The following is a 26630-nucleotide window of genomic DNA, read 5'->3' as shown; positions in this document are numbered from 1 at the left end:
GCTTTACATATATTCACTTAGATGCTTACCAGTTTTTATATGAATGAAAAGTTGAAAATGAGTAGTGTGATAGTTATTCTTTACTAAAATTTTAATGTCCCTGGTCAGTTATTGACATTTTATGAGCATTGAGACAGATCATGGCAAGGAACGCCTATATGAAAATGGAAAGAAAAACCAGGATGGGTGGGGGGCAGGTATGCCTTTTTTTGCTAAAGTTTTTTGTTTGGCTTAGTAAATAGCTCAACTTCTACAGTCGTGTGTTTATTTACAAATGACTTACAGTTTGCAGCTAGACTTTTAAATCGTAGGACTACTGATGATGATAAATAATAAATATATACTTCTGCAGTTGATTAAGAGTATGAAAATATAGTGCAGGTTACACATGAAACTTTTAAATACATATCGTGTTGACAGGAGTTTGAGGTAGATAATTATACTCAGTTCATTTATAATACTGATAGTCTTTTCTTTCGGACATATTTGGAAGTGAGAATCTTTTTGAAGTCAGTATATACTTTCATGCTGTAATACTAGCATTGACAATTTAGAAAATTCTTTTTCTAGTATTCTGATTATACTGATAAAGGATCTGTGACTGAGATACTAGCATAATGGAAAGCACATGAAGAATATGAAAGTGTCTTATTATCTTTATTTTATTTAACATTTATTGAGCACATGCTATATGGCAGGCAGTGTATAGGCATGAGGACTCAGTGGTGAGGGGGACGATGGCCATGTTTCCCACCTGCATGGGGCACATGTTCCAGTGGGGGAAGGAGACTTTCATTTAAGTCACAGCTGTAAAGGAGAGGGACATGGTGCCATGAGGGCAGATAATGGGAGAATTGACCTGTTGACAGAGCTCAAAGAAGACTTCCCCAAAAAGTGAGAGTTGACCAGAGAGCTGAAGATGCATGGGAGTAAACTTGGGAGTGGGGGAATAGGATGTGCAAAGGCCTTGTGGATTGAGAGAACACAGCATCGTTGAGAAGGAGAAAGGAGGCCATGTTGCCTGGAGTGCAGCAAGTGAGGGCACATGCCAGTGGAAGCTGAAGAAGGTGGAGTTCTCATAAGAGCATTGGGAAACCAGTGCAGGTTTTAAGTTGAGGGTAGGTGAGCAGGTGACATGATCAAAGACAGCTTACAGCTTTTAGAAAAGATTCCCCTGGATTCCTCCACTCTGTTCTCCACTCCCGGGAGATGAATTTGGAGACAGTCCAGAGAAGCGAGGTAGTCGCTTGAGAAAAAAGTGGATCTTTTTGAAAGTTATTTAAGAAGCAAAATTTGTGGAATGTGGGTTGAAGAGTCAGCGAGATGAGAAATCATGACAGCGTGGACACATTTTTCTAGAACTTTGTACAGGGGTGGTGAGAGAGAGAGAGTGCAAATGTGAAAGTGCAAGTGAGAGAAAGAGAACTAAATGGGAAGAGGATTGAAGAAGTTGTGGATCTGTTGATTTTTGTTTTTGCTGGGAACTTGAGCCTGTTTAAAAGCCAACAGAAAGAGCCAGTTGAGGAGAGAACAAAGGATAATGGGAAACAAAAGCTTCCCAAGGAGGCCAGAAAGGATGGATCCAAAGTGCATAGGTTAGGTTGGCCTTAGATAGGAGGACAGATGGGTGCAGATGCAGGTAGTTTGTATAGTTAGTAGTGGGAAATTGAGAGTTTTCATATGTTGGCTTCTATTTTTTTGTGAAGCGGGCTGGGGATTATCTATTGAGAATGGGGTGGATGGTTGGAGGTTTGAAAAGAATAGGGTCAATTTGGAAAATTTATTGTGGAATATGAGAGGATTTGTTGGCCAGGGCGATGTAGTTGGAGTGCAGGGCAGTGTTGAAGGCTGTTTGATCCCTCTCCTCTGTAATTCATGCTCACCAACTTCAATTTCTTCTGGTGTATGACTTTCTCCTACAGTGCCCTGATTGTTGAGGACTCATCTCTGAGTAAATAGTTGGGCATATCCAGGGTTGGGATCTTGCCAGCTCTTGGCAATGGAAAGGGAATGGGAGGATATTACTAAGAGTGTTATGGAAATGATGGGCTTTAGGATCTAAGCTGATTAAAGACGGATGTACAAAAAGGAAAGGGCTAATGGGTTGGAGGAAAGCCGAGAGGTCAGTGGGCTTGTAATACTGAACAAGCTTGAAGGAAAGGAGGCTCTGGTCAGCAAAGGGAATACTTGAAATGTTAATTTGGAGGCAGAAAAATGATAGGTAAGGGATAATAAAGTCCACGGGCAGTTGAGGTGGCATGGAAGAGGTGCTTTGAGGTAAAAGGACTTCATCTGGAGTTGCCAAGGAGAGGCTGAACCATCTAACAGATAGGAAGTTACTCAGGATGGTGGCTCGGCCCAAGGGCATGAGTAAGCCAGGGCCAATGTCTCTGAGATGTTGACGAGTGTATGGGAGGTTAGAATATGATGCCACTGAGGAGAGGGAGAGGGTAGTGTAACTGAATGGCAGGACCGTGAAGGACAGGGATGTTTACAGGGGCTGGGAGAATCAGGGAGAAGGCCTCAGGGTACCACAAGGAGCAAAGAGGATACACGGGCCACCTCCTGACTCCTAGTGTGAGAGGCTCGCAGCCACTACCTGAGAGGGTTGCAGGAGAAAGGGGTTTCTTCAGTGTGTTTGGAGGAGAGGCCAAGGATATAGCAGTTTTCTGGGTGTGGAGCAGCAGTTCCAAGGGGCCTAGTGGAAGGGTTTGGGAGGTGGAGGGCGTGACAGACTGGGTCAGGTGGCTGGGAAGGAACTTTGGAACACAACAAAGGTACTCAAGTGGCAGAGGATAGATCTCTGCAGCGGGCACTGCCTACATTTTAAATGTTGACTGATAAAAACTGGGATGAGTTAGGGGCCTGGTGGCTGCAGGATGGTCTTGTTTCCCTTGGCTGGAGTGACAGCAGGGCCAGAGATCACATGCCCTGCACGCTGCTGGGGCTGATGATGGCAGAAGCAGGAACTAAGTGCAAACCATATGCTGGGGCCTGTTCTAAGTGCCCAACAAACATTATATTGTTTATTCCCCTGACAACCTTGTCAGGTTAATAATATTGTTATCTCCGTCTTATGGATGAGGAAACTGAGGTTCAATTCAGGCAAGTTTAGTAGTTTGTCCAGGGTCCCACAGCTAGCAAGGGGCTGAACTCAAACTCAAACTCAAGACTTCAACTGGGCCTGTGTACTTCCCACCATGTTGTAGCTACTTAACATTTCTTTACCTGTGAGATTTTGGTGTTTTAACATAAATGATAGAGTGTTGAGAAGTTAATGTAATATTTGATATAGAGTTATCTTTCTGGATACCCAAATTAAGTTCAATCTTAGACCCAGAGCCTTACTTTGAGAGTGCTCTGAAAGTTAGACCATCCCTTCTGCAGACCAACCTTCCTCACCATCCTCTCACAGCTTCTGTGATAGATGCTTGGATACTTCTAAATGGCTAGAAGGTCCTTCTTTAAGTTAAACCGAACTCTTTCCTCCCTATAATTTTTGCCCACTTGGGCCATTTTGAGTAATGCAGAGTAAGGTCCCTCTCTCATTTTTCTGCACCACAGTTTCTTAAATATTAAAAGAATACTCTCAAATCTTAGAAAAGATTTGAGAGCATTCTTTGGATTTGGGTTTGGGGTTAAGTTCAGCTTGGGCTAAGTAGAGCCTGCGGGGCCTCTGGGATGCCCATATGGAGCCCTCGGGGGTAGCTGACCATCCAGGCCTGGTGTGCTGGGAGGGCTGGAGTCTAGTTGCACACAATAGAAGCAGTGCTGGAGGTGTGGGGGCCCAGAGCCAGGCAGAGCCTGTCCTGTGCAGAGAAGAGGTTCAGGGGGAGGGGGCTGGGGAGGTTGTAAACATTGCCGAAGTGAGGGAATTCATGCCCGATAGCCTTCATTTTCTTGGTGAAATGGGAAGAAACCTTACCTGTTATAATAGATGGAGAACTGGAGACTTGCGAGCAGTGAATATTTGGAACAGCGTGGGAAATAAAAACCGGGAGCTTTCTAGGGATGCGAAAAGGAATGCTAAGCATAAGGGGGGCATTCTTCCCAGCTTCCCCCTTCCTTGATGCCCTTAAGGCAAACACACAGACCTCTTTCCCCTCTTTTTAAGGGTTTTACTGCAAAACACTTCAGCAGTGGTTCTCACTTGAGGATCATATCAGAATGTGAAGGGGTGGGGTCGTGTGCGTGTGTGGAAGTGGCACTGGTGATTTTGACATATTCCCTAAGGAATCCCTGTACTTACCAGGGAATTACAAACAGGGGAATGAGAGTAATGGTTGTGTTTTGGAGGGGAGGGGTCGGTAGTTCTTAGCTCACCTAGTAGAACTCAGTCTTTTGGGCTTCAGCCTCAGCATCTTGTTGGGATTGTAGTAGAACAGAAGATACTGTCTTGGTTCGCTTTCAGTAATTTTGGGCATTTTCTCACTGTTTGTGTCATCTGCTGGATATTTACCCCCTGGAAAGCAGGGAGTGTCCCCTTAGCACCCTGAACGTATTACTTTATGTGGTGAGGATCGATTTCTTTACTTCCTTGCTGGGTGTCAGCGTGTCTCCCATTTTGTATTCCAAGCACCAACACAGTGCCTGGCACGTGGTAGACCAGTGACAGGTGTTGGATGAACAGTGGGCTGAAGGCTGAATCAGCCCTGGCTGTGCTGTATCTGGGGGCCCTGCCTCTTCTTGTTGGAAGAGAAGTGCTCTCCTGGTTGAGACGTGTACAGTTGTGTTAATGACGGGGATACCTTCTAGAAAATGCATCCTTATGTGATTTTATCATTGTGTGAACACCACAGAATGCACCAACACACACCTGGATGGTACAGCCTACTATACACCTAAACTATGTGCTAAAGCCTATTGCTCCTAGGCTACAAACCCATACAGCATGTGACCGTGCTGAATACTTAAGGCAGTTGCAACACAGTGTTAAGTATTTATGTTATCTAAACATAGAAAAGGTACAGTAAGAATGTGATATAAAAGATAAAAAATGACACACCTCTATAGGGCACTTACCGTGAATGGAGCTTGCAGGACTAGAAGTAGCTCTGGGTGAGTCAGTGCGTGAGTGGTGAGTTAATGTGAAGGCCTAGGATGTTACTGTACATCACCGTAGACTTTATAAACACTGCACACTTAGGATACACTGAATTTATAAATTTTTCTTTTTTCAATAACAAATTAACCTTAGCTTACTTTAACTTTTTACTTTACAAACTTTTTAATTTAAGCTTTTTGATTCTTTTGTAATAACACATCTTAAAACACAAGCGCATTATATAGCTGTACAAAAATATTTTTTCTTTATATCCTTACTCTATAAGCTTTTTTCTAGTAATTTTTTTTAACTTTTTAAACATTTTTGTTAAAAACTATGACACAAACACACACAATAGCCTAGGCCTACACAGGGTCAGGATCATCAATATCACTGTCTTCCACCTCCACATCTTGTCCCCCTTGGAGGGTCTTCAGGTTCAATAACTTGCAGGGAGCTGTCATGTCCTATGATAACGCCTTCTCTGAACACCCCCTGACAGACTTGCCTGAGGCTGTTTTATAGTTTTTTTTTAATAAATAGAAGGAGTATACCCTAAACTAATGATAAAGTATAGTGTAATAAATATACAAATCAGTAACATGGTCATTATCATCAAATATTATGTACTGTACATAATTGTATGTGCTAGACTTTTATACTAGCGGCAGCGCAGTAGGATTGTTTACACTGGTATCACCACAAACATGTGAGTAATGTGTTGTAGTGCAGTGTCACATGGCTACCACGTCATTAGGTGATAGGAATTTTTCAGTTCCTTTATAATCTTATGGGACCACTGTCATATACGTGGTCCTTGATTGTACTTCAAACCTTTTCACATTCTTCCTTACTGAGAAACCAGCTTCCATTAAAGTTTATGTAAACTGTCTTGGGTGAAAAGTATTCAGTAGGTCTCTGGAAGAGTTTCTTTGGTGTCCACAATGCCTGTGGATCAAGATGGGGTAATTATATTGTAGAGTTCATATCTAGACACTCCTGGGAATTGCCATGAAATATTTCCACTGTTTCAGCTGCTCTTTCCAAAGACAGCTAGTGTCCCAGCCTGCTGCCAGTTAGTAGCCACATGTGGCGGTGTATGATCTAGGTCTAATGCTTTTCTGCTTTCGCTGTGTATTCCTAAATAAGCTCTCTCAGGCCCTTAATATATGTTAGTAATAAGCATCATTTGGTTTTATCCATTTTTACCATTTTCTTGCCTAATGAACAGGGGCAATTGCTTCCTATCAGAAGGCTTGATTTTTCTGGGGAAATTTTTAAAAATCTAGATTAGTTCTTGATTTGGCATGACTGATTAAGCAAGCAGCTGCTTATTAAGAAGCAAAGCTGAGTAGAACAATTTAATTAGGTTCTGTCTGTTGAGCCTTTCACAGAAGCCACAGCTTGAATATGTGGAGCTCTTTATTTAGTTTTAAATAAAACATTTTTGCAAAGGGAGACTCTCAACATTTACCCCAAAGTCTTAACTGAAAATAATTCTGTTGAAAATATAAAGTATTCAGCCAGTATGAAAAGACATAATAAAAACTTGATTTGGGAGGAATGATACATTTCTTAATGGTGAATTGTTTAAGTGCTTCAAATATATTGGTTAAATTAACAATCATAAAATCGATAATGTTGCATGATGCAAGTATGCTTTATGATAACTTTTAACGAACATTCATGAAATAAATGCTTATTGTATGCATTGAATTTTAACAAAAGTAACTGAGCAGCTCATGCTCTTCTGGTGCTCCGGGGCCAGCAGGGAGCATACAAAAGCCTTCAGGACAGACCCTCCTCACCTTTAAGGTTAGACTTTCCACGCTCTTCTGATTAGTGGTTCCATTTTCTTCAATTATCTGTCCACCTGCCCTCCAGATCTCTATTTGCTTTAATCTTAGAAAAATATTTTCCCCTTTCTATCTCACTCGTATAATTGTGATGCTTAATTTATGTATAAAACTTTTATGTATTATTTGGTTAATATTAAACCTAGGCTAAAAGGACACAGTAAATTTTTAATACTCAGTAAACACATGTTGAATTTAAAAAAGTAAATGAGCAGTAAAGGTAATGGAGTCCCACAGAGAAGAATTGTAATATCAATATTTTTACTAAGCGTACATACCAAAACAAAAAAAGGGGAAAGAATTCATTACAGACATACGGATTCTGTGGGAAGCGGCCCTGTGGGAGACTGATTCTTATTATGATATCCTGGTTGGAAGGGAATGAAGTGGGGGTATTGCTAGTGCAGTCAATGACTTGGGTTTTCTCTGGTGAATTGGCTTCAGTAGGTGACTTTATTTCTTCATATTAGGCAGCTGGAAATGTCTATTGATTCATTTCCTTTTCATTTGAGGATCAATTCTATAAGAGATGGAGCCATAGGAATGCTGTATTTGCTAGATAAGAGCAAATGCTTTAGTGTCCTTTTTGGTCTAAATATTCCTAAGATTTTTAGGAGCCAAAAAAAGTTCCTCTCAATGAGATAGAAAACATACTTTGAGTGTGTACATATGCATATTACTATTCTTTATACTAACTCTATCCTTAAGATTTGAAGCTTTTTTATAATAATCTTTTTTTTGTTTAAATAGATAAAAAGCCATGGAGGCCTTTGGTCCAAGGATACGTGTGATTGCAGAAATTTTTTTTTTTAAGTTAAATACTAATTTAAGCAATGACAGTAGTATGGTTCTTTTCTAACATTGTGTTATTCTTCTTAAGATTTAAATTTTGTTTTAAATGTTTGTCCTGCTGAACAATTAGTTTTTATTATGTAATTTTGTTTTGTTATCACAGGTAATATTCTACTGTGATCTTTGGCTTGATTGTTTTTTAGAAATTATTCAAAGGGCCCAGCGTGGTGGCTCATGCCTGTAATCCTAGCTCTCTGGGAGGCCCAGGTGGGTGGATCGTTTGAGCTCACGAGTTCGAGACCAGCCTGAGCAAGAGTGAGACCCCATCTCTACTAAAAAAATAGAAAGAAATTAGCTGGACAACTGGAAAAAAAAATATATATATATACACATACATACATATATATATATATATATATATATATATAAATAAAATTAGCCGGGCATGGTGGCGTATGCCCGTAATCCCAGCTATTTGGGAGGGTGAGGCAGTAGGATTGCTTGAGCCCAGGAGTTTGAGGTTGCTGTGAGCTAGGCTGACACCATGGCACTCCAGCCCGGGCAACAGAGCAAGACTCTGTCTCAAAAAAAAAGGATATTATCCAAAGAACTCATATTATAGATCAGGAAATTGAGGCAGAAAGCAATCAGGTGATTTGTTCTAAATTTAATAAAGTATTAAAAGAATACTTTTCAGTTTTAGTATTTGAAATTCCCTCTTAATGTTAAACTCTAAGACTTAGATAAATTTGAATATCATGTTAAAACGTCTTCTGAAATTTATAATATTGACCTTTAAGGTAATAGGTTTTTCTCTTTTTACTTTATTTTTTTTTTTATTTTATTATTATTTTTTTTGGAGACAGAGTCTCACTCTTTTGCCCTGGCTAGAGTGTTGTGGCGTCAGCCTAGCTCACAGCAACCTCAAACTTCTGGGCTCAAGCAATCCTTCTGCCTCAACCTCCCGAGTAGCTGGGACTACAGGCATGTGCCACCGTGCCCGGCTAATTTTTTCTATATATCTTTAGTTGTCCCCATAATTTCTTTCTATTTTTTTAGTAGAGATGAGGTCTCGCTCTTGCTCAGGCTGGTCTCGAACTCATGACCTCGAGCGATCCTCCTGCCTCAGCCTCCCAGAGTGCTAGGATTACGGCGAGAGCCACCATGCCCGGCCTCTTTTTACTTTAAATACAAACATAAGATATACAACAAATAGGTGAAGAAACACACAAAAGGCCAAACATTCTTAGTTTCTTTGTATTCTTACATTTGTGCTAAATTTTTAAAATTAGTAAGAATACAATTACATGCTTTTTAAAATTAAAAAGATTTTAATATAGGCTTATCATGAGATAACAATTTACAGCTGTCATTTCTCTCAACAGGTTGAAGAAACATGGATACCAACAGGAAACTGGTCATCAGCACTATTTGCACCAGCTTTGTCACCTTTCAGTTTCTGTTCCACTATGTAAGTTACTGGTTCTCAGCAAAAATATCTCCAGGGTTTAATAGTCTCAGCTTGGAAAAGAAGATTGAATGGAACTCAAGGTAAAGCATATGAAAATGTAATTGACTAAAAACTAGTTTCATGAAACAAAATTGTTTAAAACACTTCAAAAAAGTCTTTCATTTAGGATCTAACAAAATCTAAGGCCAAATTTTTATTTGACTTTAGGGAATAAAAGGAAAAACAAATGGATAGATCTCATATAAGAAAATTTTAAGAATTCTTATGTTGAAAGATGTTAGGAAAACTTTAACTTTCTGCGGAAGAGTGTGAAGTTTAAGTAGAATCCAGCTGACTGTGGAAGGATACTGTTTTGTGTTTTTCTCTGAAATGATTATAACAAACACATATTCTTTAGAAATGATAATGGAAGAAAACACTTGTTGGAGTTGTGGATAGCTTATATACTGTGTGGTATTGGCCAGCTTAGCCAGACCCAGGGGTTACACACCAGAGAACGAAGTGTACAATCAGTGCATCTGTATCTTTTTAATAAACTTTTCATTGTAATTTAGAGCCTACTAGCATTTATTCTTGTTATATAATTCTAAAGTAAAAATTACTTTTTAGATTTTTTTTAAAACAAAAATGAAAAAAGAATGAGACATCTATGGATATGGAAATCTGGAGTTTTAAAATGTTAGTTGCAAATTTTTTTGTGTACAACTCATTAATCTCACACGATTTCAAACACAAAATGACTCTGATGACTGCTTTGCTTGTTTTAAGGCATTTTATTTGCCCAAATATTGCTGTGCATTTGCAAACCTCAGTGAATCAAAGCAGTCACAGGCATGTTTTTTGTTGTTGCTGTTTAGCTGAAGTTAACGCTAACCATAAAATGCATTCAGTAAGTCTCTAAAATTGCTGTAATTATTTTTCATTGAAATTTTCTTTTAAAATCCAAGAACTTCTGCCAGTGTCTAAGTATTTATTTGAGAGTGGTCATAGTTGACCTGAAATCCCCTGTCTTTCTCTGAGCCAAACTGTTTTGCTGGCATCTACTTTTATAATTTAGCCTGAATTTAACAAGATGTTAGTTGTTTTCTTTTGCACTTTACACTGATATGACCGGTTCATACATGCTACAGTTCTTTTCACCCCAAAAGCAAGAATTATTTCTTTACATTTTACATTTTTCATAAAAAATAAGAGGTATGAATCTTTTATCTTAAGACTAGCATAAAAATATTATTTAAATGTGGTGTACCAGAGATACCATTATTTTTAAAAGCCCTTCGTAACATATGAAGATAGATGGAATGGTAGGAAAGAAAAGGGTGGGGGGACATATGTTCTCTGATTAAATTTTGAACTATTTTCATTTCCTTTTCACCATGGTTAGGTTAGGTAAAGGCATTCGAATTTTGAGTAGCTGCAAGCCAAAGAAATAAGGAGGGTACAGAGAGTTAGAAGCAAAGATAAAAATGAAATGATGAAATTGAAAAATATTTTGCATTATTCTGTCTTATTGCTGCCATTCTGTGATGCAGGAAATTACCATTTGGGAAACTGAGTTCCTATTTGAAAAAGGAGTCTGGGATTATATATAAGATTCATTTAGGTATTCAAATGGTGTTTTCCCTTTCTCTCAAATTTGTTCCTGCTTCCCGCTTTGTTTACATAGGACTTAAGCTGTGAGGTGGAGAGTGCAAGGAAGGAAAAAGCAGGCCATTTTTTTGAATAAAGTAGAGATTTAAGACATTTAAGAATGTCTTAAAATTCAGCCTCCAGTCTTAAAACATATGATCAATACAACACACTTAATTATATCTAGTAATCAGGAAAGAGTATTTGAAAAATGGGTGGTATAAGCCATCTAGCAGAAAAAGGACAGGAGGAAAAAAATTACTGGCAAATGCCCACTTGAGGGAGAGCAGTTTAATTATAAGTGAGAAATGGTTGTACTTAATTGTAACTTTTTCTGAAAACATACATACTTACAGATAATATTTATGTCTTATAATTAAAAATTGTTTCTTAGTTGCTTGTATCCAGTTGCTTACCTATTGCATTGAAAATCCTATTGTGTTGAAATACTACTATTTTTTACTCTATTTTCCAAAATTTAACTCTTCTGCTTGAGCTATGTAATTTCTGTTGACAACACTCACACTGCTTGTGATTGATTAAATCACTAAATTTACATTGCTATTCTAAAATGCTCATTAATTATTTTCTTCAAGTGCTTTATAAGCACAGACATTTCTTTTTGACCCGTTTTGAAAAAAATTGAAAAATTTTATCTTGAGTAGCATCTTGGTGTTTCTTTTTAGTTACTAAGGCATCTAAATTTTGCTTTGCCAGGAATCTGATTTTAAAGAATAAAGTATGAAATTTTTACTAATAAGTTTCAGACAGTATAGACTTTTAATGCAGAACAGTATGTGAGTACAGGGTGTTTACTTTTCCTGTTCATTATAGTGGGAGCTATTTGACTGAACCAACGAACGTTTAACTATTTTTTAATGAATTGTATGCCATTTTCACCAGCTGAGGGCTCATAATGCTTTCCATTTACCATATAATATCTGAACAGAGAAGAGAATTTGAGGGGCCTGAGTGTCAGGAATAAAAAGTTTTTTTTTTTTTTTTTTTTTTTGTTCCCAAAGGAAACTTCTTGACTTACTGGTTACTAAATAGTAAAACAAGTTAGTAAGAGAGGTTATATTTTTTTCTTTTCTGGAATTTTTGAATAGCAACAGAGAATGGGCTGTAGGGTTAGTTAGATGGATTGTCTTATTTGATATCAAGGAATTTATATTTTTGTCCTGCTGTGCTCAAATAGAATACAGGTGTGCTTGGTATAAAAATTCCAGATTTGTAAACCAGGTTAATTGGATTAATTATTTGCGCTTCAAATGATGCTTTGGTGTTATTTAATAACAAAGGATTCTTTGTCAGTGCCTTTAATTTAGTGAGAATCTTTGTGCCTTTAAATTATGACCTGATTTAGCATGTTATATCTATTTAGAAACATTATCTATTAGATCAAGTATATTGATTTTTCAAGTTACAATGAAATTTTCTCATATCAAGCTTAATATTAGTTGATATATTTCACTTTTAAAGATCTGGGGTCTTGGCCGGGCGTGGTGGCTCACACCTGTAATCCTAGCACTCTGGGAGGCCGAGACGGGTGGATCGCTGGAGGTCAGGAGTTCGAGACCAGCCTGAGCAAGAGTGAGACCCCGTCTCTACCAAAAATAGAAAGAAATGATTTGGACAGCTAAAAATCTATATAGAAAAAATTAGCCGGGCATGGTGGTACGTGCCTGTAGTCCCAGCTACTCGGGAGGCTGAGGCAGTAGGATCGCTTAAGCCCAGGAGTCTGAGGTTGCTGTGAGCTAGGCTGATGCCATGGCACTCACTCTAGCCCGGGCAACAAAGCGAGACTCTGTCTCAAAAAAAAAAAAAAAAATAAATAAATAAAAATAAAAAGATCTGGGGTCTTATTGGAGAGAGAATTTTATTGCATACCAGTAATTTCTAGAGAGAAAACTTTACTATTCCTTTCATCTTTTATTCTAAAGAAGAGAAAAGAAGCATCATTACTCATAAATTTCTTAATAAAGATGTGAGAAAACTGAAATTGTTGGGCAAAAAACTTCATTATGTGGATAAATACAAAGTATCGTGTTTACAGTTTTTTAAATAGCATATCATACAGCTTGAGTATTGGTTAAGTTATTAAATTATTAGGATATGTTTGTAGAAACTGATGTTTTTTCATTGAAACCTTATTCCTTTAATAAAAGAAAAGTTGATCTGGATCTTGAACATTTTGCTCTCACTTGGTTGTTTATTTTAAAAATGGATTTTCTGTATAAATTCATGATCCTCAATTTTTCTATTTAGAAGTGCTGTCATAATAATGATAGAGGGACTAATAATGGCTGCCCTTGCTTTCTCACAGATTTTTTACAAGAATCAAGTGCAGTAATGCATGGGAATGTACATTTAAAACCAAAATCTCCAAGATAATAAATCTTCATATCATGATCCATTTGAATTGTTTTCAGGATATCGAGTTGGTTAAGGCCAGTAGATTTGGAAGTCATTCCCATGCTGATTGAAGCAGGAAACTCATTGTGTAATGATGCTGTTGGAGAGGGAGCTTGGAGCAGGGTACAGAATAGTGTTCTCACCAGTTGCCATCTGTCTGCACAGCACTCTGGCGACTATGTCATCATGTTTGCTTCTGTCTTGGAACTTTTTTTTTTTTTTTTTTGGAAACAGTCTCACTCTGTTGCCTGGGCTAGAGTGCAGTGGTGTCATCATAGCTCACAGCAACCTCAAACTCCTGGGCTCAAGTGATCCTCCTGCCTCAGCCTCCTGAGTAGCTGGGACTACAGGCACGCACCACCACGCCCGGCTAATTTTTTCTATTTTTAGTAGAGACAAGGTCTCACTGTTCCTCAGGCTGGTCTCAAACTCCTGAGCTCAAGCTATCCTCCTGCCTCGACCTCCCAGAGTGCTAGGATTACAGGTGTGAGCTACCCCACCAGCCTGTCTTAGAACTTTTAACCAAGGAGTGATTCACCATTTTTCTAGCAGGAAATTGTAGACCTTGGCATCTTCCTTTTTACTCATTTCAAAGTAAAGTTGTAGCCCTTGGATTTCTAAATGACAATTTTGTATTACACTCGCCGATGTACTCCATTTCTATATTTAAATGCTCCAAGATGTAGTTTGTTCAGAATGTGAAATGTTTTGCCAGAATGAGTTAAAGTTTATTGCAAAGAATCTAAAATCTTTGTGTGTGTCTTGTTTCATTTCAGGGTAGTATCTACATGCCATTCTTTGTTGGTTGGGATTTTTGGCTTGTACATTTTCTTATTTGATGAGGCTACTATAGCTGATCCGCTTTGGTAAGCCATTTCTTTCCAAGATAGCCATTTTGATTTATGTTTTAATATTAATTATTAATAAGAACATCACTTACTTTACTTTAAAATATAAACTGTATTGATGGTATCTGCTTTATTAAAATGCTTGTGTTCAGACTTATTTTAGCAAAGTGCATTAAAATAATTTATTTAGATCTGAATGCAAAAGAGGGTCATTTTTCCTTAGTATTGCAGTTGTTATTCAAAACAAGGAGATTATGATGATGATGTAAACATTTGTATTGTGTTAGTGAGTAAAACCAAGTTACTGTAACCACTATTCTGAGCAAAAATAAGTCATTATTAAGATAGGATGGTCAAGTTGGATAATATCTACTTAAGACTTCGTCTTCAAATTTCTGTTTGACCCATAGTTTGATATCAAAGAGATAAAATGAGAATTATAGATGGCCATGTGAGAGACATTTAGTACCTGAGAAGATTTGAAGCACTAATAATAATTATATGCAGCAATAATAGGATAATTTGTAAGATGGTTCTTTTTGAAAAATTTAAATGTCATTCCAGTGGCAGAAATTCTGCAAACTATATTTCCTGGCATTATATGAGAAGGCTTAGTGCAACTTAGTTTGAGAGAGGAGGTGTATTTTCAGAAAGCACTGCATTGAATTGTGGTCATTGTGAGCTCTGGAGGATGTAGGGCAATTTAACCAGGTCTTTCAACCAGCACCATTTGACTGCAGGGTGTTGGTTTTTATTCATAAATATGAAATTATTGCCACATGTATTATACCAATATTGATAAATTTTCACTGGGAAGATACTTTACAAAGGAAATCAATTTAATGAACTTAATTCCTTGACCAGATTTTTATATAGTCTATGTACACAATTTCTAGCTTTATTATAATTTTAGTTTTTATTTTACTAACATGATTGTCAGCAGAACCAGTTCTTTTGGGAAGTAAATTTTATAACAGATTTGATTCATTGGTCAATTTTTGCCTTATCAAACTTTAATATAATTTTTGACATTTTTGCATTTTTAATGCCATTATTTATTCTAGGTCTATTTTCCTGGGTCATATTTACAGATAAAAATTTGTAAAGAAGACATGATTTTTGCTAAATCTTTCCATTTGTAGTTTAGCTGTTGGTTTTATTTTGTGTTAATTTCATTAGGGGTTCACATTATAAATCAGATAAAGGACTGATAATTTGTATTTCTTGGAGCAAAGAGCATTGTAGGGCAAAAGTATAGGATCCTGATATGTGTAGGGATCAAAACAGCAGGGTCAAACTATACTGTTCTGATTATTTCCTGATTGTGTGATAATAGGCAAATCCCTCTAGTCCTCAGTAGAGTGATGATGATAATACTATATTGCCTCAAAATCAGAAGTGAGCTAGGGGATTTTTTGAGGTTATTTGAGTCCCTGATTCAAGGAATCAAAAAACATCAGCATCTGGAATTTCAGTTGAGTCCTTTTGCAAACAAATCATATGAGAAAACATTTATAAATTTTGTTATCTTTTGGTGAAATTGTTTTAGTAAAACTTCTAGCTAATACATATAAGAATTATGATTATTCATGCAGTTAGATGTCTTATCATAGCTAACACAATACTTTGTGCATTGATAAGTTTAGAATAGGATCCAGAATTGATAGTGAGCCACTCGTAAGGTAACTTGATACATTGGAATGTCAGCTGTAGTGGGCCCTAAGGTACCCACTGAGTCCACTGTAAATGCCACTGGTGGCATGGATGATGATTTTCCAATTCAAAACAAAACAAACCCTATGCTGTGCCTCTGGATTTGGGGACTCTGGGAATAGTTCTAAAAACTTATGTTCTGAAAATAAACTGAGTACTCTTAGCCACTCCCAGGACATCTGTTCCTACTATTGGGAATCTCAATATGGATTAGCTTTAAGTGTTTTAGAACTGCAGTCCCCAACCCTTGGTCCATGGACTGTTACCTCCCCCCTACCCCCACCATCCATGGAAAAACTGTCTTCCATGAAACCGGTCCCTGGTTCCAAAAAGGCTGGGGACTGCTGCTTTAGAGGATTCCAGCCTAGTTCCAATTCCAAGAGTTGATGATTTATCCTCAAAGAGATTTTGGAAACTGCCTTGGGTCTAAAGTAAACTTCATGGAAGATATGGGCTAAAGAAGATCTCTTGATTAAAATAATTGACCTTGGACAGGAAGGCCACTAAATTTCCTTGGGGGCTGTGGGTTCATGTTATCCTGGGGACAGCGTCTTTCTGCTAGTACCAGTACCACAGGATGTGTCACAGTTCGGCCAAATTGTTACTGTACGTTTTACGATTTTATTTGAGAACTGCAGCTTACCATTAGAGAATCTGTAGAAAGCATTTTCATTATATTTAAATCTCAATAGAAAAAATAAGTAGCTGTCATCTATAACCAATGTGCTTAAAAAGAACTTTTTTTAAAAAAATATTTTTAGGGGTGATCCATCACTTGTGAACGTGAACATTGCTATTGCTTCAGGCTACCTCATTTCTGGTATGTGATATGTTCGTTTTTCTATTTCTTTTTAGACTACTCTTGGAAGTATACAAAGTATATGTAGTGTGTGCTTTTGGTTTATTTAGTTGAGAAGTAGCTTTTACCCATACGGAGGAAAAAATACCTGTGATGATGGTAGAACATGAAATGTTGTTTCTTGATGGCTTCCTGGTTCTCACAGAAGATGAGAGTTGCCAGATGGGGCCTCAAACCACTGAAGCCTGCACACTTTTTATTAACGATGGTCTCTGTTTGTCCTGAAGAGTCTCTGAGGTGTAATTACTATGCAGCTAATGAAGCTTAAGCCTCACTTTCAACAGTCCTTGAAATGTGTTCCAACAGTCATGGTTTTGTATGGCTTTGGTAAAATTTACCAAAGTAAGCTATTTCAGCCATAATCAGTTACTCCGTATTCTCCTCTGTCATATTTTCCCTCATGCTGGATGGGGTTAGAGTTGCCTTTTTTACAGTGAAGCAGAGGAAAGTAAAGTTGAGATTACGCTATTTTAACTGCAATTTGAAAAGACATTTTGGGTCATCTTAATAAAATGAGAGAAATAATGGATCCCTGATATGGACATTTGTATAGGGGACTCCATTTTGTAATTTTTAAACTTATTAAATAACCGAAAGAAAATCCAAATAAAAATAATGGAATAGGAAACAAAAGTGATAAAGTGGTGAACTTAATAGAAAATTTTCTGCCATCAAGAAATGAGTTCTAACAAGAAAATTAGATTATACCAAAACACAGTAATTCGTTAAGTGGAAGAGATAAATTTTGAATAGAAATAATTGAATAGGCTGTTGGATTATTTGATAGCCTAATTAAAAGAAGAGTGAATCATGTGAACACACTGGAAAAAGATTTGCTCATTTGACACACAGTGCTGTCCCTGGCAAGGATAACACAAAATCCCTAATGCACCACATGCACTGGTTAATAAGTGTTGTCAATTCAGACAATAGTCTTTTCCCAGGAAATGTTGTATGAAAGAAACTTGATTAAGGTTTTCCCAAATGAGATAACAATCCGAAAAACTTACAGGAGTTAAGAACTGAAACAAACTTTTCTTTTTTTTCTTTTTCTTTCTTTCTTTTTCTTTTTCTTTCTTTCTTTTTCTTTTTCTTTCTTTCTTTTTTTTTTTGAGACACTGGTCTCACTCTGTCACCTGGGCTAGAGTGCAGTGGTGTCATCATAGCTCACTGCAACCTCAAACTCAAGAGATCCTCCTGCCTCAGCCTCCCGAGTAGCTGGGACTACAGCTGTGCACTACAATACCCAGCTAATTTTTCTATTTTTAGTAGAGATAGGTTCTCGCTCTTGGTCAGGCTGGTTTGGGGCTCCTGACCTCAAGCAATCCTCCCACTCTGTCTCCCAGCATGCTAGGATTACAGGGGGGAGCCCCTGCACCCGGCCTGAAACAAACTTTTCTAAACCAAGCTGAATGAAAAGTGAATTCTTTTTATTTTCTCTATAGAACATACAACAAAATCATTATTTTATAAATTGGTGGCCAAAAAGTATACAGCCGAAAAATATAGGGAAATAAATGTATTAGAGAGATGTGTCAGGCAGTTGGTAACAATGTTATTTTTCTTGATTTTCATATTTGTAAGTGCTTTCTCTTTAAAATTTATAATTTGATGATTTATTTTTCTAAATACTCATATCTAGTCTTGTAGTAGTAATTTTTGTTTTTATAAAAGAGGCCCTTGCATTATATAAGCTCCAACCCCACAAAATCTGAATCCTTCCCTGGTCTGCATCTGTGAGAGCCATTTGTTTCCTTGTCTACATTTCATGTTTAACTATTTGGTAAAAAGAGTAGTTGTGTTAAAATTTTCAGCAATTTCTGTTTTGCTAAAATAAACTAATTATTTTCTGATTCATGGTGTTTAGATTCAGGATCTTTTAAAGAAAATTGATGCTCTGACCTCTTTCTTTGTATGTCTCGGTAGTTTTAATTTTGAATTTATACTTAATTTGCATTCTTAATTCTTTTGATATTTTTTGTTGAGTTTATGTTATAAATGAATTAGTCACTTTGAACCTTTTCTACCACCATCTTACCTCTGTTTGAATTATCATAGTGACAAAAATCAGTAATTTAAGCTTATTTAAAAATTATTTTTGTTTGATATTTTCTTTTCATTTAACCATGAAAACAAGTTATTCATTTATACTTTCAACAAATGTTACATGCTATCTGCCAGACCCTGTGCTAGATTCTGAGGGTATAAAAATGCCCACAACTTGGCAGGGGTCCTGGAGGAGCCACAGTAGAGCGGGTGACAGGAAAAAGGAGCAGGTGCTTTACAACAGAGTGGGTGATCAGACTCACTGAGGCAGGAACAAAGTGCTGTGGGCTCGGAGTAGACAGTGATGAGTTGTCAGGAGAAAGAGTTAAATACGCTTGAAAAACACTGAAGCTTTCTTCTTATGTAATAACTTATTTTTCCTTCCTACAGATTTGTTGATTCTCATTTGGCATTGGAAAGTGATTGGTGACAAATTTTTTATAATTCACCATTGTGCAGCTCTGTATGCATACTTCTTTGTACTGGTGAGTGCCAGGATTTACAGTAGCTTAACAAGCAGACAAGATTCGAAATAGTGACTTGAGGGTGACCATAAATTTAAACATACAATTCTTAATTTATAAAGACCATCTCCAAATGCATTCAGGGATTGTTCTTGTGATAAGTTATCTTGTTTATTAACTAAAATAATAACTTTACATGTGTGTCTATTATTAATGTGTCTGTATTCATAAACTTTGAGATAGGCAGATTACCCTATTCCTTGAATTTCCACTTAAAATCTTTAGGATTGTGTAGCTACAAATATTTGTCTTTCTAGATGTATTTATGATTTAACAGCCAGGGACACATACATATTCCTGTATAACTAGCTAAAATACTTCTTTTTGTTTAATTCCATATACATGCATAATAACATATAAGTAGGCTGGAGCAGTGGGGAAATGTTGCTCAGAGACTTCATCAGAATTCCAAGACTGAGGTCAGTAGAGGATTCTTGCAATAAATCTCAGGCAATAAAGCATATTAAATTCTATATCTAAAATTATTTTTCCACATACACATTTGTAAACTAGCAACTTTATATTCCTTGTATGTTTGTTAGGTTTCTCCACGACCAATTATTTTTCAACCTAGCTATACCAACAAACTCTAGATAGATATTTGTAAATAATAGATGTGAATAGAATTTTATTTAGTAGATATGATATACCATTCCATGTTTTTTCTGTTTTAAAACTTAAACATAGCCTCTGGGTTTTTTTTTCTTTTTTGGTATTACTGAAATCCTTATATTGCTGGATATTTGTGACCATTTGGAGGATTTTTTAGAAAAATTTATATAAATGTACATTAATAATATTCTTCAATTTTTCTTTTTTTTTAAAAAACATAAAGATAGCTAGTGAATAAGACATTGATTTGACATTGTTTCTGTAAAAATCAGATATATCAAAACATCTCTCCATATCAACCATTTGAAGTCACAAATTTAAATAATTAATATACATGTTTTAAAAGATTATGATTCTGTTCTCTGTTGACCACTGAAATCACAGACATGGCAAATGGCTGGCTGTGCATGCGTTGGCAAGTTGAATGTTTAATTATGTGGGGTGAATACCGTTTTCCTCTTTGGACTTTTATGCCTTTAAAAAAATTATAAGAAATTAACTGTGTTATTTAGTAAGTTGATAAGTAAAGGAATTCAACTGCATCTTTTTCCTAAAGATCTTTTTTATATGTCTTCCTGTGCTCTATTGTTTTACTATGAAATAAATTTATCTAATAAAGTGAATCTATTCATAGAGAAATAAAATAGAAAAATAATAGTTGAATGGATAGAGATCCTATGTTATTTACAGATCTTACATTTACTCATTGAATATAAGGTTTTTTCCTTGCCAAGAATTCCCAGGTCACTTTGTGTATTTTGTTATTCTAAGTAAGGATAAAAGAATAATAATAATTACAAATTTTGGTGTAAATGGTCATCAAATTCTTATCACTTATGAGAACTGGTATTTGTAAAGCACTTTGACTTGATACTTACATAACTGTTTAAGCTATTTGTAATAAGCTTTTTTCTTAAATGATTCTGTTACTGGAACTAAATAAAACTTAAAGTGATCAATAGAAGCAAGCTCCCTGTAGGTTTTAAATATATGCCCTAATGAAGAAATAGTTGAAAAGTAAGATTCTTTTGAATTAGGGTGTGGTAGGTTATATAATATCCTGATCACTATTTTTGTGCCTCTGTTATATTTACTGAAGTTTTAAAATTCTTTGGCAGAGTAATTTAGGGCTTAAGGAATCCTCTTCTGTCTATATAGAGATGTAAAAATCGTATTAATACAATTTTTTTTCCCCTGATATTTAGCTTTCACGCCTGGGGCAGGATACTAATTATCAAGGAAAGTATGAGAGGCTGATCTCTTATTATAAGGGAAATGAACACATTTATGCTTTAATGTCTTATTTTTTAAGGATAAACCACTCTCCTTTCTGACTTCTTTTGTAGCCTTAGTTTTTTTCTATGTTCTTTGGGAATCATCCCTTCTCCCCAATCAAACCATGCCCTTAGATAATGAGTTACAATGCATTTGGAAAACATTTAAACTTGAAAATTACTGAATGTGCATCCTTTCCCAACTCTTCCACACTTTTTTACACTATCCTGGAATCTAATCATTAAATCATTCTGCTGCAATTTAGGAAGAAGACTTGATTTAAAATGGCTATTGATTTATTTCAGGGTATTAGGTACCGTATGATGCCTTAAGTGTGAGAATTTGTTGAATTTCTTTCTTTTTTATCTTTTTTATTTCTTCTCTCTCTCTCTTTTTTTTTTTAGAGACAGGGTCTCTCACTGTTGCCCAGGCTAGAGTATAGTGGTGTGATCATAGCTCACTGTAGCTTTGAACTCCTGGGCTCAAGCAATCCTCCTGCCTGCCTCAGCCTCTCAAGTAGCTGGGACTACAGGCATGTGCCACCAGAGCTGGCCAATTTTTTTTTTCCTATTTTTGTAGAGACGATGTCTCACTATGTTGCACAGGCTGATCTCAAACTCCTGGCCTCAGGAAATCCTCCCATCTTGGTCTCCCAAAGTGCTGAGATTACAGGCATGAGCCACCACGCCTGGTCTCTCTGTTTCTTATTTAATGCTTTACCACAGTATTTATATTTTTAAAACATTTGCAAGCAAATATGTATAAAGTGGTATTGAAAATGAAAGATTTGTTATGTCAGATTCAACAAAGTTCTAATTTACAGTAGGAGACCAGAATTAGAAAAATATTGGTTTTACGTTTTGTCTGAAGAAATATCTCCACAGCGATGCCATAAAACAAATGCTATGACTCACTAACATTTTATCACTAGTAGTGTTAAAAAAGAAGAACTCTTGTTTTTAAAAGGATTTTAATAGTGTTGCCTATTTCCTATTACATGTAACTACTGTATTTCCTCCTTTTCTTCCGTTAGGGTAGCCTTAAAGAAAAATTTTAGGTAACCATAGTAACTGTTATAACAACATTTCAAAAGGTAAAATTTTAAAAATTAATTAGGTAGGTGTTAAAAATAGCCACCTAATATAGATTATTAAAGCAATATGTGTGATTTGCAAATCACTAAGTGTGATTTCTGTTTCCCACAAAATTTACGTTTAGTAAAACATGTTAAATATTTAATCAATGAAAGATATTTTTAAAACTCAAATAACATGCTAAATCATTTTTCCTACTCAAATGAAAGATTTTCAACTTTCTTATATAGCAATGAACAATTGACCGGCAGAAGTCAGTCTTGGGAATTAATTGTTTTATTAGTATTTCTGTAGCTCACTTATAGAAATCTTTGTAAAAACACAAATATACAGTTACTTTATATAACTCTTATTTATTGAGAGATTTATGTGGCAAAAATGTTAAGTGGTCAGTTTCAAAAATATGTTACATATTTACATATATAAAATATGTGTTATATGTTTATATACATAGATATACACATATGTATCTGTGTTTTTTGTTTTGGAATTTGTTTTAACATTTTAAAAACACTTTTTAATATAGAGTATCTGATGTGACCATTCCCATAATTTCCAAACACATTTATGATAAAAACCCTTCTGTAAGGCATTCCTCAGTGTTAGTTTAGGAGTTCAAGTCTAGCTCTCCCTACCTTCATCGTCCTGTGTTACTGTTTCATATTCCTCTGTGGGCACAGATTTATGTAGTGAAATTACCTTAGCAGAACTATTTCCCTTACTTTCTCTAAGTTTGGTTTTTGAATCCTATTTTCCTTTCAATATCAGGAAAGCAAACGCTTGATAGATTGGACTTGGTATGTGCTGATAAAATAGATGGCATCCAAGAAGATTGCCGTGTCCACCCAAGTCAGTAATTTGTTCTTAATTAGATTTTTAAAAGCCAAGTTTATCATATGATTTTCCTTATATGTGTTACTTAGAATAATCAAATTCATAGAGACAGAAAATAGGACAGTGGTTTCCAGGGGATGGGCAGAGTGGACAGTGTGGAGTTATTGCTTCATGGGGACACATTGCTTCACTGGGAAGATGGAAAAGTTCTGGAGATGGATGGTGGTAATTTTTGCACAATAGTATGAATGTACTTAATACCACTGAATTGTACACTTGAAAGTTGTCAAGAGTAAATTTTATGTTGTGTATATTTTATCACAATAAAAAAAGTTTAAAAGAAGCTTATTAAATGGCTAAAACACAATTAGGAAGGAGAACTAATAATATGTTAGACAATGAATTACATTTTTAAAAAGGCTTTATACTGGAATAATAGGCTAAAAAATAGATGGACCTTAATAGTGATAAATGTTAAATTTTACATTTAGGTTTAACAATGTGTAGAAAGGAAGAATTGCCTGGAGGTAGCAGATGACCACACTTCAGTTGTGCCAATAGTACATCATATCTGCTAAAAAAGAAAGCTACTTTCACATTTATACTATATTAGAGGAGGCATGGTATCTAATTTAAACATAGTTTGCCTGGTTATACCACACCCAAGATCATCATCATCTGGAGTCCCTAACTTTGTGTATGTCTGGAGGAGAGCCACCAATTAACTGAGGGGAGATAATAGATTAGGTAGCTATTGCCTTATGACAAACAGTTGCAGGACCCAGAGATGTCAGCCTAGAAAAGCCAAGGAGGAGGAGGACATGATGGCTTTGAAGCCCCAGGAAATGTGAAAGGCCTATTAAGTGGCAGAGGGAGTAGACTTTCTGGATTAACTCAGAGGTTGGAACTAGGACCAGTGGGAGTGGTAAGGAGAGGTAGGGGAGACTTTTGTTTACAGAAGAAAGATATCTCCAGTGATTGGAGGATAACAACAATGGAATGGCCTTTTAAAGTGGCTATTGTACCATGACATATCTTCAGTCAGCTAGATAGAAAAGTAGATATAGTAAGTAGAAACTTTGGGTAGAAGCTTGTACTAAATGATTTTTAAAGTTCCATCGTAATTCTTAGATTCTGTGACTCAACTATTTTGTTGAAATGATTTGATTTGGTTCTGATAGTGGAGAACTAGACAATGGGGGGATTGACAGTGAGCTAAAATTATGTCACCAGGTTCTTAAGTAGCCTTGGGAGGCAGGCCTGAGAGCAGCAGGCCTGCGAGCCATTCCTCTCCTTGTGGAGGTGGGGGAGGAGAGGAAGAAAAGGAGTCAAGTGGCCCAGTCTAATCTCCTTGTCAACAGGACCTTTGGTTAAGTAGAGTTTGGATATTTGTTAGGAGGAGGAAACCTTAACTCTGAAATGCCCTTAGCAGGATGTCCCTGGGTAAGGATTACCTAAAGTGCAGAGAACCCAGGAATTTATGAGGCTTGGCTCCTTGGGGAAAGTCATGTAGGCTGTACAGCTTTCTGGGGGTATAACATGGAGACGTTTTATAAGTTAAACTCTCCCAACTATGTAAGGAACTTCGTGAACCTCACTTTGTAGAGCCTTCATCTCTGCTAGGCCAGACACTCACGTTAAACACAGGAAAGAAGGACCTGTGTTGCCATCTGCCGTTAATGTCCCAGACCTTTCTCTGCTTCATTTGAATTATTTCATGGCCTCTATCCTTGTAGTTGGTAAAACTTAATGCTAAGTAAGAGTACTGTTTCACATGAGTCTGATTTGGCAGTCCAATCCTATGTGTTAGCTCACACCTTCATTTCTGTCTTGTAAGTAAATAATCAAAAAACCTTGAATGATTAAAATTAAACAAGCAGTTATTAAATGTAGGCATAGATTTTCTTCTCAAATCTCAATTCTAGGTTGATGGTTCTCTGAAAGAGTTTTCCGTGAAAATGTGCCAAGGCTCTGGGTCAGTATATTACGTATTGAAGTGCCCCATTATTGTTGCTGTAGAACACAGTCCCAGTTTTACACAGGGTTCCACTTTAGGATGCCCAGAACTTACTTCCTACCAATGTGTGGTCCTAGTGTAGTGTAGTGAGGGAAAGGGTGCCCATCTCTGTCCGAACTGTTGGCAGTAGAACAGTGTTAGCACCATACTAGCAGTAGTAGGAACCTAATAATTTTAGGTATCTTTCTCCCCCACCTCCTAAAATCTCTGGCCCTACCTGCTCTTAGCTGGTAGAAACTTAAATTTCCCATAGTAAGAAAATACAGATTTTCCTAATCACTTGCTAAAAGAATTTTCTTTTAAGCTATGGAACGGATCAGAGAAATCCTGTTTTGTTTTCTTTTATGGTCATGCAGAGGCCATGGCAAATGTGGATTTTACTGTATGCAAAGCTCCTTAAAGATGGATGACAGAAGTGAAAACACCATATTGATCAGAAATTGGTTGTGAATTTTGCCATAACTTACTAATCATAAAGTGTCAGAATTTGTAATTTATTCATTTAAAAATATTATAGCAAGCTTTAAACCTATCCCTTTAATAGCATCTATCCTACTTGTATTTCAAGTAGGTTTTCTTGAACAGGAGAGAAGGGGATAAAGTAACAAGGAATTGCACATAACCTGAAGCCTGTCGTCTAACGGCTAGCTACGCCCATGGAAGTGTATACCACATACAATGCTGTCATAGGTGTATCAGATTAAATGTGGCGACAGTCATTTATGTATTGATGTACGGATCAGAAAATATAGAAGCAAGACTACCAAAGAATACTTCTGCACCCCAGGGTGGCTCACAGAGGTTTTGAGCTAAAGAGGTTGGGGCTGGGGGATAAAGATATGCTAGCACCTGTGGTTTCAATTAAGGAACTAAGATTTAAATACACTATTAAAAAATTAAAATAAAATATTGCCCAGCAATGAGTCAGTAATACTATAGTAATTTAGGGAATGGAAGGATCATTGTGTTAATTTTTGTTAATTGTTTTTCTGAATATAGATGTTTGTGAAAAAACATTTCGAGTTTGACGAAAGACAGGGCTTAGCAAGTATAAGGTTCTCTAGATCTGATTCTCCAGAGATCTGACGGTACTTGATTTATATTCTTGGAGTTTATATAAATTGCGCATGAATTTTCCTATATGTATTTATGCTTTTTGAATTTTCTAAGAGAGCTTTTGGGATTGGGACGTAAACTCAGCCTTCAAAAAAATATGCTTATATAGATTGCCAGAAAAAGGTAGGGAAGGATTCCTAGGTCAGAAGACATTATAAGAAAAGTCACTGAGGAGATATCAGATTTTCATGGGTGATGTTGAAGACTGGCTTGTCATGGGCTTTGTCAATGTTAGATAATATCTTCCTGCTATGATGGATAAGAGTTTAACTCTCATACTTCTGTTTTCTTCCTTTCTTCCTCCCAAGGCAATTAAAGTAATGCTAGTTGTCTCATCTCTCAGTTCCTTTTAAAACTTCAAGTACTTTTATTTCTTGATGCTCTCTAAAGTGGAGGTGTTAGTGCCCTTATCCTTCCTGCTCCTCTAACTCCCACTTTGCTTCTCAGTTTCTGTCATTTGTACTTGTATATTTTGGATTGCTGAG

At 36.5% G+C, this 26630-nt stretch overlaps 1 protein-coding gene across 4 annotated transcripts in view; it reads left to right on the top strand.

Moving 5' to 3' along the window:
• Positions 1-26630, top strand: part of LOC123635370 (TLC domain-containing protein 4-like) — a 95119-nt gene that overhangs the window by 50207 nt on the left and 18282 nt on the right. For 3 of the 4 annotated variants that reach the window (XM_045547481.1, XM_045547479.1, XM_045547480.1), the window contains exons 2-5: positions 9078-9243; positions 13984-14073; positions 16530-16588; positions 19064-19158. In XM_045547481.1, coding sequence (XP_045403437.1) covers positions 9089-9243; positions 13984-14073; positions 16530-16588; positions 19064-19158 — 399 coding nt within the window. In that variant the 5' untranslated portion in view covers positions 9078-9088. The remainder of the gene's footprint in view (positions 1-9077; positions 9244-13983; positions 14074-16529; positions 16589-19063; positions 19159-26630) is intronic. The other variant, XM_045547482.1, reaches the window with a different exon arrangement.

This window comes from Lemur catta, chromosome 3, assembly GCF_020740605.2.
Source record: "Lemur catta isolate mLemCat1 chromosome 3, mLemCat1.pri, whole genome shotgun sequence".
Lineage (NCBI taxonomy): Eukaryota > Metazoa > Chordata > Mammalia > Primates > Lemuridae > Lemur > Lemur catta.
The sequence above is the reverse complement of the archived record's forward strand: the minus strand, read 5'-3'. Positions and strand labels throughout refer to the sequence as shown.